The following is a 12,165-nucleotide window of genomic DNA, read 5'->3' as shown; positions in this document are numbered from 1 at the left end:
CTGCCGCAATGGTGTGGAGCGTCAGAGGCTGTTGCCCCGTGGCCAACTCGAAGGGGTTGAAGTTTGAGGCAGAGCTTTTTGGTTGTTAATTTATGAAAAAAAAGAGAAATGGCTCTTGTGACTCAGAATGAGCCTTTCCTTTAATAGTTGGGGGAAGAAAGGTACTTCCATAAATAAGGTAAGAAGTCTATAGGAAGCTATCCGAAGATAGGACATTCTTTCATCTAAGGCAACCAAAGCCTTTAGCTACTCAACTACTTGAGCTCATTTGATACCAGACAAGCGCTCATTGGCTACCAGGGCTAAAACCACTCAGATAAGCAATGGGCTTCCTAACTCCTTTTATAGGAGTGCGTATGACTGTATGAGAGAATCATGTTCTAGAGAACTATCAGGAAGCATAACCCAGAGCCACAAAACACATAACAGCACACTAGAACCAGAACCCAGAACCCACAGCAGCAGCAGCACAACCAAAAAATTAATAACAGCGCAAAATTAATACTACCAATAGCATTCAGTATTCAGCAACAAAAATTATCCTTCAACAACAAACAACACTTGATTTGATTTTCATTTTTAGCATTCAGCATCAATCGTTACAAAATAGTAACAAGTAATCCCTAATCACACTAAACCTGAAATCAATAAAGCTAAACAAAAATTTCAATAATGATTTGATTTCTATTTTTAGCAGCGGCAAGAAAATTTCAACCAAAATCTCAGGAATTAAAAAAAGAGCAACAACACAAAATCAATTATTTGATTTTCCACTAATCCATTCACAGTTTCACATTCAGAAATCAACAACAGGGCATAAAAGGAAGAGAAGAACCGAAGAAGTGAAGGCAGTACTGCTAACCTTCGACGGAGACATGGACGGCTCCCGGCGAGACGACAGCGAGTGGCGACACAACGGCGAGCTGCTCCAAGTTCGAGAGAAGCCAGGGAGGACGGGGACAGGGGGAAGGAGGACGCCGAACTAGAGGAGAGGAAGCAGAGGCGTAGACAGCACGGACGGCGGTGGCACGGTGGCAGAACCATTGCAGGGAGAACTTAGGGTTTTGGTTGGGTGAATTTAACGTTTAGAATTCACGAGGATGGGGATAGTGATTCGCGAATTGGGGGGAGAGGGTGGAGTGGGTGTTAGGGGGAAGGGGTGGGTTTGGAAAGTGAACCAGACCATTTTTCAGAACGGTTCTCGGTTGAATCGGTTAGACCAGCCGGTCGGCCGATTTTCAGAATATAAAATTTATAAAAAATCAACTTTGTTCTGATTAAGTGATTAGTTAAAAAATTTTAAAAAACCAATTCATTAAAACGTTCAATAATATGATGACATGTAAGCGTCTTTATAAAAAAAACATTTTATGCAACTTTATAGGAGCATCCCCTGTTCAAAATGCGCGTTTATCCTTCTGAACATTAACCAAACCTGAATCATTGAATCAGTTATTTGACCGGTTTAATAGTCGGTTCGGTTCTCGTAACATTGGTTTTGTTGGCTCTGCTCGCCTCCACTCAGCGGTGACTGCATTGATGATGAGTGAGTCAGCTTGTAATGCTACCAGTCTATCACTAGTTCACTACCACTGCGCTGAGTTATGCTAAAATCCCCGTCTCCCTTTGAAAACATAAACAATGCTCAATTTCTCTCTCCTTCTCCTCGTTCTTGGTACTCTCTCTCTCATTTATCTTCTGTTATCTTCTTATTATATTAGTTTGTTAGTTCTCATGGTAGCCAAGTTGTCTTAGTTGATGAGTGTAGGAGATGATTGCTTTAGTTGTGTTTTGTTGCTTTACTTATTATTATTATTATTATTATTATTGTTATTATTATTATTATTAGGCTTGTTTGAATATGCATCGGGCGAAGAAGGATTTTGCTCTGCTCCTTCTTCAGAATCAAAACCCAAGCCTCTTTATTGGAAAGTAGACAACCCTACGCTCTCTCCTATACACCTTCAAGGTACACTTTAGGTTACTTTTCTCATCACAAAAAAAAAAATTGTTAAATTTAAGAATGAAAGAAACATTAATCATTCATTACTATCGATAATTACTTGTTCACTTACTGATTCTATGGATTATGTGATTGATTGGTTCTTGAATCCTTCTTATTGAACTGAAGAGTAGTAAAAGTTGAAAAATGAAATTAAGTTGGTATTGAAATTGCAACTAGAGTAAAAAATTAATTGGTTAACTAGCTTTACTACCAAGCAGTTAGTTATACTGATTTGAGTTTCCTGCGATTTTGTTCTGTCAGATTTGCCTGGATTTACACGCAGCGTTTATAAGAGTGATCATGCTTTGATAACACCAGAAAGTCAAGTCTATAGCCCATTACCTGATTGGTACTCTTGACTTTTGCTTTTTCTTTTTCTTTTGGTTGAGAGGTTTGAGCCTCTTTTGATTTAGTAACTTGAATTGCTTTGACAGGATCAATACATCCGGGGCATATTTAGTTACACCAGAAATGGGTTCACATTTTGTAATGTTCCTGGCTAAATTGAAAGGTTTGTTATGACTTATTTTACAGCATCTAGTGTATTTCCTTTAGTTGTCTAGATGCTACATTCCTGTTCGCTTGATGAGATATTGATTCTTCAGTATGGGATATAACCAGTTATTCCAGGGTGAGGCGGTGAGCACATATATTTGCTCAAAACTAGTATTTTGATTTCACTTTCTGCTCATATATGGGATGCATAATTTTAACACTAATTCTTTTCTTGTGTTAGCTTACTTTTAAAAATATTCCGCGATGATACACATTTGTTAGCTTTTACTTTTAGGAATAGTGATGCAATTGGATTGCAATTGTCCTTTATAAAAGGCTTTCTGACACTCTCTTCACAACTTCACTTAACCATTATATCCTCAACGGTGATTTTTTTAGTATGCTTCTAATCTATATGCTTTATCCCTTTTCAGAGAATTCTAGATCAGGATTACCCCCGCATGGTGTTGAGAGGTTTTTAATCTGTGATTTCAGCTTTCAAATTTTAAACTTTAGCACTCCTTATTCTGTAATGCACCAAACTTTTCTGACATTGCTTCTGGCTCTAAATGCATTTTTGATATGCTTTTTTTGCCATTTGCATGTTTTATTCTATTAGATTAATCTTTGTGCTCCAAGGTGGTGTCACACTCACTACTGCCGGCAACAGCCATATTCTGAAGGTATTAAGTTTATGATTGTTTTATGATGATATTACTGATATTTCAAAAAGCATGAATTGGTTGACTGCTTAAAATAATGCTTTCTGGTTTCTTATATTCTATGCTTTGGTTTGCTCAAAATGTTAGATTTGACATTCTAATTTAACAATAGCTCCGTTGGTAAGTCCTCTTGCTTTCATGTTATAAAGAGGATAGAAATATATATCCTTTCAGTGTAAAACTTATAACCTAAGTCTATTTGTAGCATGGACTGCAAAGTGTCTTTCATGTTTATTTGACTTCTGGCATATATATCAATATTCAGGAAGAATGAGGGTGACAATCACAATTTTGTTTATAGAGACCACAGATTTTTATGTCATGTTTTCATTTGCTTATTTACCTCTTAATTTTCCAGGTGGATTCTTATGCTTATTTACCTCCAAATTTTGAACATTCCATTGAAAGTGATTCTCCTGCTACTATTGTTGTATTTGAACGAAGGTTTGTATTGTCTTACTTCCCCATATACTTATGGCTCCACCATGGGCATTATGTAATTCACCCAATAATGGTATTTTTAAAAAAAAAGTAGCATGGTGCACAAGCATTCCTCATGAATGCAGGGTCTAAGGAAGGACTGCACCCAAAGGGTGTAATGTAGACAGCCTGACCTAAAATTTAAATGGATTGTTCACACTTTTAATTTTTCAAGTTTCTTTGACATCAAAATGTCAGTAGAAATAACAACAAAAGTAGGTGCGATTTTCCAGTATTAAATATCATATTTTTGTTACTCATTTTTAAATGGCAGCCATTCATATGACTATTCTAATGACTTGAACTACCAAAACTTCTATAAACTTTTAGATATGCTCCACTACAAAATCTCGTCCCAGAGCCAGTGGTTAGTTCAACAGATAGACAGCCACTCCTTGAAACACCAGGCGAGGTAATTTATTGATTCCAATATGTTTTAAAGCAATATGTTTTAAAGCAATATGCTTTCTCGTTTTTTTTTCTCTTATCTTTTTGGTTTAATTTTGAATCGGACATTCTCCAATTTTCGATGATAGTTCATGAAAGGACATTTATGCATATGTTACAAATACTGATTTCATTCCCTGGGGCAATTCCTACATGTATTGGGTGCATTCTGAAGATCCGGTTCACTTGTTATATTAAACTGAGAGTCCACATTTAATGATTCTGAATCATGTCCAGTGTCTGACTTTTGTTGGTTTACATAACTGGTTATACATATTACCATTGCTTGAAGTATATCCTGAAGAATCAAGCTGCTTCTTGTGTTATTTTTTATGTTTTATTTTATGCAGGCATCTTCTCATGCAATTTTATTCATTTTTTGTATCCATCATCAGATTTTTGAACTGCGGAAGCTTCTCCCTACATCTTTGGCATATGACTTCAATATCCATGTAAGCTCAAATTCTTTCTATATTCTCATGTGCCCACCCATATTTTTGACCAAGTTTTTGTTCCTTTCTGTTGACTAGATCAAATCAAAATCAGATTCCCAATTCCTTTCTTGAATCTTTTATGTAAATAGAATTAATTATAAATCTTTTCCTTTTTAGGTTTAGCTTAATTTTAGGGATTTTATGATTAGAAATCTTTCCTTTATTTTAGGCTAGTATTTTTCCTTTCTTTCCTATTTTCTAGTTATTTCTATTTCTGTAATTCCTCTATAAATAGGCTGATTCCCTGTACATTTTATAACACAATACATTCAAACACTTCAATTTGGTATCAGAGCAGGATCTCTGCACTGTGCCTCTGATTTATAGCTATGGCTGACAGTTCCTCAGTCATTAATCCTGAACAGAAGGAGAACACCACTCCTACTCCATCAGATTTAAAATTTGAGCAACGGGTACTAGTTAGTGGTGACTCCCATTCAGTTCAGATCACCACATTTCGACTCAATGGGTCAAATTACCTTAGGTGGTCTCAATCAGTTCAGATGTATATCCGTGGAAGAGGGAAGATTGGATATCTCACTGGTGAGCGAAGCCAGCCTAACATCACTGACCCACAATATCATGTGTGGGATACCGAAAATTCCATGGTGATGACATGGCTGGTGAACTCAATGGATGAGGATATCAGCAGTAACTACATGTACTATACCACAGCCAAAGAATTGTGGGATAGTGTCAAGGAGATGTACTCTGATCTTGGGAATAAATCCCAGATTTATGAACTTACTCTAAAAGCTAGAGAAATTCAACAAGGGAGTGACAATGTCACCAAATATTTCCACACATTGAAGCGGGTGTGGCAGGATCTTGACCACTTCAATAACTACAAGTGGAATTCAGCCGCTGATGCCAAACACCACCAACAAACAGTGGAAGAAGGGAGGATATTCCAGTTTCTTGCAGGCCTCAACGTGGAGCTAGATGAAGTTCGTGGCAGAATTATTGGAAGAGCAATCCTACCCTCAATTGGAGAAGTATTTGCTGAAGTTAGAAGAGAGGAAACTCGTAGAGCTGTGATGATGGGAAAATGCAAGACTGAACAGACCTCTTTGGAGTCTAATGCACTTTTAGTGGCACCTGCTGCACTTAAAAGTTCATCAAATCAGAAGCACCCCTCCAATCTTTGGTGTGACCACTGCAATAAACCCCGTCACACCCGAGAAACCTGCTGGAAGATTCATGGAAAACCAGCACATCTTAAAGGCAGCAAACCTGGTCCCAAAATACGCTCTACTCCAACTGCTCATGAGGCTGAAAAATCATCATTGAGTAAGGAACAGGTTGAGCAGCTCATAAGGCTGTTAAATTCCAGTTCTGTGTCTAGTACTCCTAGTGGTTCTTTGGCTCAAACAGGTAATTTTAGTATTCCTATGTCCCTTAACTGCACCTCAAACCTGAATGCACCATGGATTGTCGATTCAGGTGCATCTGACCATATGACCAGCCTCTCCCCTTTATTTAAAACTTATTCTCCTTGCTTTGAAAATGAAAAAATTAGAGTTGCTGATGGTAGTTTTTCATCTATTGCTGGAAAAGGTACAATTAAACTGTCCAAAAACATTGACCTAAGAAATGTCCTACATGTACCAAAGCTTTCTTGTAATCTTCTCTCTATTAGTAAGATCTGCAAGGATTCCAATTGTGCTGTGACATTCTTTGACACTCATGGTATTTTTCAGGATCGGACTTCGGGGAAGATGATTGGCAGTGCTAAGATGATGGATGGGCTTTATTACTTTGAGGATATTTCGGAGGATAAAATAGCTCAAGGATTTAGTGGTATAAGTTCTATGCCTATAAAGGACCAAATAATTCTCTGGCACAATAGACTAGGACACCCTAGTTTTCCATATCTCAAACATTTGTTTCCAAATTTGTTTAAAAATATTGATTCTTCCTTACTTAAATGTGAAAGTTGTATTCGTTTAAAAAGCCATAGAGCTCCTTATTACTCTCAACCTTATCATGCATCTAAACCTTTCCACTTGATTCATAGTGATGTATGGGGTCCATCAAAAATAACAACTCAATTTGGAAAAAAATGGTTTGTAACTTTTATCGATGACCACACACGACTATGTTGGATCTATCTCATGCATGAAAAATCTGAGGTTTCTAAAATTTTTCAGTATTTTTCAACAATGGTAGAAACACAATTTGACACAAAAATTTCAATATTAAGAAGTGATAATGGCACTGAATACTTTAATAAAAATCTTGGTGAATTTCTTCAAAAGAAAGGTATTCAACATCAATCTACATGCCCCAATACACCCCAACAAAATGGCATTGCTGAAAGGAAGAATAAACACCTTCTTGAAGTAGCACGTGCCATTATGTTTGAGGGTAATGTTCCAAAGTATTTATGGGGAGATGCTGTTCTAACAGCAGCCTATCTCATAAATCGAATGCCCACACGTGTGTTAAATTACTGCACACCGTTGGATACTTTCAAAAAGAATTTTCCAGCATGTAGGTTGCATTCTGACTTACCTTTAAAAGTATTTGGTTGCACTGTGTTTTTACATACACCTTCATATCGAAGTAAACTTGATCCAAGGGCAGAAAAATGCATTTTTATTGGCTATTCCCCAAGTCAAAAGGGTTATAAATGTTTCAATCCACACACCAAGAAATTTCATGTAAGTATGGATGTTACTTTTTTGGAACATGAAACCTTTTTTCAAAAGAATTCTCTTCAGGAGGAGAGTCTAAGGGAAGAAAATTTTTTGCATGAACCTTTACCCACTCCTATCTTACATATTGAGGATACAACTTCCACTAATCAAGTAAATTCTGAAACAATTGCAAAACAAGATGTGAAAACCAATTCTGAAATTGTGCCAGAATTAGTTGGAATCCAAACAGGAAAAGAAATACCACAAGAAAAGGAGCTTCGGTGTTATGTTCGGAAATATCCCAAGAAGACTAGAGAACAGCCCATCATCTCTGTACCAGCCCAATCTGAAAACCCGGAAGACGGCCCAACTATAGTACTTCAGGAACTTCCAGGTAAATCTGAAATTGTCACTTCTAATAATAATTTGCCAATAGCCCTTAGGAAAGAAACCAGAACCTGCACCAAAAAAGTACTCAAAAACAGCACCAACCATCCTATTTCCAATTATGTCTCTTACCAAAATCTCTCTCAAAAACATCGAGCTTTTACTTCTAAAATTACAAATCTGTTTGAGCCTAGGAATATAGAGGAAGCACTAGATGATCCCAACTGGAAATTAGCAGTGATGGAAGAGTGGCATGCACTCAAGAAAAATGAAACTTGGGAGATTGTAGATCTGCCACAGAATACAAAATTGGTTGGCTGTAGGTGGGTTTTTACCATCAAGTGCAATGCTGATGGAAGCATAGAGAGGTATAAGGCTAGGTTAGTAGCTAGGGGATATACACAAACCTATGGAGTAGACTATCGAGAGACTTTTGCTCCAGTTGCCAAACTCAGTTCTGTGCGGATTCTCTTATCTCTTGCTGCGAATTACAATTGGCCTTTACATCAATTGGATATAAAGAATGCTTTCCTGAATGGGGAACTAGAGGAAGAGGTGTTCATGAAACTTCCACCTGGATTTGAAGCTGAACTAGGGAGGAACAAAGTGTGCAAACTAAAAAAATCTCTCTATGGATTGAAACAATCCCCAAGAGCTTGGTTTGAACGACTTGGAATGGTGGTGAAGGGACTTGGTTATACTCAAAGCCAAGCTGACCATACACTTTTCTATAAGCATTCAGCAGCTAATCAAACTGCCATCTTAATTGTATATGTGGATGACATTATTCTGACAGGTGATGATTTTTGGGAGCTAAAAGACTTGAAGGAGAAGCTTGCCAAAGCATTTGAAATCAAAGAACTTGGCTCATTAAAATACTTCCTTGGAATTGAATTTGCAAGGTCTAAGGAAGGCATTTTTATGAACCAACGAAAGTACATCCTAGATCTTTTAAAAGAGACGGGATTACTTGGTTGTAAAGCTGCTGAAACACCTATAGAGCCCAACTTAAAATTGAAGCCAGCTGAACCAGAAAATGTAATGGACAAAGGGAGATATCAGCGGTTGGTAGGGAGGCTAATCTATTTATCCCATACACGCCCGGATATAGCCTTTGCTGTGAGCATGGTAAGCCAGTTTATGCATTCACCTGGTCAAGAACACATGGATGCTGTCTTTAGAATCCTAAGGTACTTGAAAGGGTCGCCTGGGAAAGGGTTACTCTATAAAAAGCATGGACATCTTCAAGTAGAAGCTTATACAGATGCAGATTGGGCTGGGAATGTCATGGATAGAAGGTCAACATCTGGGTATTGTACTTTTGTTGGCGGAAACCTGGTTAGTTGGAGGAGTAAAAAACAGAGTGTTGTGGCACGAAGTAGTGCAGAAGCTGAGTTTAGAGCAGTGGCTCATGGAATATGTGAAGCACTATGGGTAGAGAAAATCCTACAAGAACTAAAAGTTTCCATTTCTCCACCAATGAGGTTGTATTGTGACAACAAATCTGCAATTTCCATTTCTCATAATCCAGTGTTGCATGATAGAACTAAACATGTTGAAGTTGACAAGCATTTTATCAGGGAAAAGATTGAGAGAGGACAGATTTGCATCTCCTATGTTCCAACTACGGAACAATTAGCAGATGTTCTAACTAAAGGATTACCCAAGAAGACTTTTGATAGCATAATAAGCAAGCTGTCAATGAATGATATCTTCAAGCCAGCTTGAGGGGGAGTGTTGACTAGATCAAATCAAAATCAGATTCCCAATTCCTTTCTTGAATCTTTTATGTAAATAGAATTAATTATAAATCTTTTCCTTTTTAGGTTTAGCTTAATTTTAGGGATTTTATGATTAGAAATCTTTCCTTTATTTTAGGCTAGTATTTTTCCTTTCTTTCCTATTTTCTAGTTATTTCTATTTCTGTAATTCCTCTATAAATAGACTGATTCCCTGTACATTTTATAACACAATACATTCAAACACTTCAATTCTTTCATTTATTTATTTTCTCTTGACCTTATTATATGGTCTTTTTACTCAAATGTTATTGATGTACTGCAGATTATGGATTTTCAACCTGGGGAATATCTCAATGTCAAGGTAGTTTTCCGCTCTGCTTCCCTCAAATTAGCGATAATATCAATCTGTTGATTAAGTATGTCTTCAGGTTCATTAAGAATGTCTCTACTATTATCATGGGGTATGCTAATAAGTTAACTTTACCTTGCACTTTGAAATAATGGAACATAACAGCGAGGTAATTTTCTAATGTTAATCATCCAAAAGTTTTTATAGAAATGCCATTATGTACTTAAATTTACGATTATATCTTTGGTAAAAGCTGTCAAACTGTAAAATATTTGAAATTTTAAGGTGTACTGATAGTCTTGGGCTGCACAATAGTGGTTGTTTTTTATTCTTTTTCTTTTGTCATTTCAGAGGAATTGTTTTTGTCATCCTCAGGAGCATTTCTACTTGAGTAAACTACTATTTCTATCTATGAAAATTTAAAATGTTGACAAATTTACCCATGAATAAATGAAACTATTTTGTATTCATGGAAAACCAAAAACTATCATTTCTACCCATGAAAGTTCGGAATATTAACAAATCTACACATGAATAAAATTAATGTTGGGTACTTTTGTCACATAGAAATCATCTTTCGTGGATACAAAACTAGTTTCGTTCAATTTTAGTTAAATTTGTCATTGTTTTAAAGTTTCATGGTTAGAAATGTTAATTTAACATCCACAATACACTTCTTAGACTTAAATACTGTATAGGGAAAGTTAATTTGTTTTCCTTTGAAAGTTTAATGGCGTTTTTGGTTTCATATTAAGTTCCTAACTTTTGCAGGAGGTGCATTACAACCAGCATGGTTTGCTGCTGTTGGAAGGGCAGGGGATTTATCGTTTGGGCGACAGTTGGTAAGAACTATAGACCTGATCTACCAATAAACTTAGCCTATTGAATAGATTTCTAGATACTGACATTCTCTGCTTCCCTTGTACGAAAGTTTCACTTGGCGCGCGTGTATTGGATATCAGAATAAGAGTTTTTATACTGACAAAGTATCGAAATTAAACTATTACTATTGCTTGGATTTCTTTTGATTAGGTACTCAGTTCAAGCAGGTGATGTCATTTGGATGGCACCATTTGTTCCACAATGGTAAATTACATACAACTATATTTCTCTTATCCCCATTTTGATATGAGCATTTAACTAAATTCTTAAGAAAGAATCATTAAATTGTATTTGTACGTAACTTATTAACATGTCATCTTCCAACAAATGTCCTAAAGTACATGATGCTGTCTTCAGGTATGGTGCCTTAGGAAAAACTCGATCACGTTATCTCTTATACAAAGACGTGAACAGAAGCCCATTATAATCACATGCTGGTATTCAGATGAACAACATGAATGATATTGGCCACCTTAGCTGATGTTATAAATAAAAAGGTTTGTTTCTGAATACATCCAATTCTTCATAAAGTGTAAATTACTTTATTAACTTTGCTTCAATACAATTTCGTTTTGGGCATGCCTTGAACAAACATATATGTGTACGAAATTAGCTTTCATGCTTCATCTTTCATTTTCAGCATTGGTTTGAGTTTTTCATCGATCCAAAGGTTTCTTATGTTTCTTGTCCATTATCTGGATTAATCTTTTTTTCTTTTTTTTTTTGGAAAATTTTGCCTGAATTTTTTCACGTGTACTATTTTTCCTCAAATAATAAAAGGGTTTAGGTTTATCTCCTAAAACGCACATTTTAGAGAATGTGATCATGTTGCTAATATTTAGTTTTAAATTAAAATGAGCATGGTTTATAGTTGGGGTTTAACATGGAATATTTCCTCTTTTATAATACTAATCTATCGCATATCTGAACCTTATTTAAGGGTTTATCTTTGGTCAATAATTGTTGTATGTACAAGGCGAGATTCAAATCCTCAATATTTGCTTATATAGACAAGTGAACTAACTATTTTACCACCCTAAGGAGTGTTTTGAAAAAAATGGTTTAGTTTTTCCGTGTGACCTCATTGTCATAGATTCAATCCATAGCACAGATAATAATGCTTGCATCAAAACTAGGCCACCATCTATAATACATTATTATGCTCTGAGTGTAGTTTTCCTCTAAATCCTATGAATCAGGGGTAAATCATTTGAATAAATTAGTCTCTCACGACATTACATAACATCAATGTCCTAAACCAGAAAATATTACGTATTTATCCTAATTTCTTTCATGTAAATCCTTGTACTCAGCAGCGTATTACACGAACATAGTAAGTTGTGTTAGCCCAAAATGATTTACCTATGAGCTGGAACATTAGTAAATTGTGGTAGCTTGTAATGATTTAGGGTTAAGTACTTTTTTCGTCTTTAAAGTTTGAGGTCAAAATCAAAATTGTCTTTGATCTTTTTTTCGTATTAAGATCATCATCAATGTTACAAAACGTTATAAAATCGTTCCTT

At 36.0% G+C, this 12,165-nt stretch overlaps 1 protein-coding gene across 4 annotated transcripts; it reads left to right on the top strand.

The window, feature by feature from the left end:
• Positions 1 to 1,512: 1,512 nt before the first annotated feature.
• Positions 1,513 to 11,333, top strand: LOC130968044 ((S)-ureidoglycine aminohydrolase). 4 transcript variants are annotated; one of them, XM_057893150.1, is made up of 13 exons: positions 1,513 to 1,675; positions 1,850 to 1,969; positions 2,267 to 2,354; positions 2,440 to 2,516; positions 2,935 to 2,974; positions 3,120 to 3,183; positions 3,581 to 3,666; positions 4,033 to 4,114; positions 4,545 to 4,601; positions 9,734 to 9,772; positions 10,532 to 10,602; positions 10,793 to 10,846; positions 11,000 to 11,333. In XM_057893150.1, exons 1-13 carry the CDS (start codon positions 1,642 to 1,644, stop codon positions 11,067 to 11,069), a joined length of 882 nt encoding a protein of 293 aa, XP_057749133.1. In that variant the 5' UTR covers positions 1,513 to 1,641; the 3' UTR covers positions 11,070 to 11,333. The 4 variants fall into 4 exon arrangements, with proteins under 4 accessions (XP_057749133.1, XP_057749119.1, XP_057749111.1 ...); XM_057893136.1 differs by lacking the exons at positions 9,734 to 9,772; positions 10,532 to 10,602; positions 10,793 to 10,846; positions 11,000 to 11,333 and adding exons at positions 6,344 to 7,676; positions 8,466 to 9,563; XM_057893128.1 differs by lacking the exons at positions 9,734 to 9,772; positions 10,532 to 10,602; positions 10,793 to 10,846; positions 11,000 to 11,333 and adding an exon at positions 6,344 to 9,567.
• Positions 11,334 to 12,165: the final 832 nt, after the last annotated feature.

The sequence above is a fragment of the Arachis stenosperma genome, chromosome 1, assembly GCF_014773155.1.
Source record: "Arachis stenosperma cultivar V10309 chromosome 1, arast.V10309.gnm1.PFL2, whole genome shotgun sequence".
In the NCBI taxonomy this organism is placed as follows: domain Eukaryota; kingdom Viridiplantae; phylum Streptophyta; class Magnoliopsida; order Fabales; family Fabaceae; genus Arachis; species Arachis stenosperma.
This window is presented reverse-complemented; position numbering and strand designations above follow the sequence as displayed.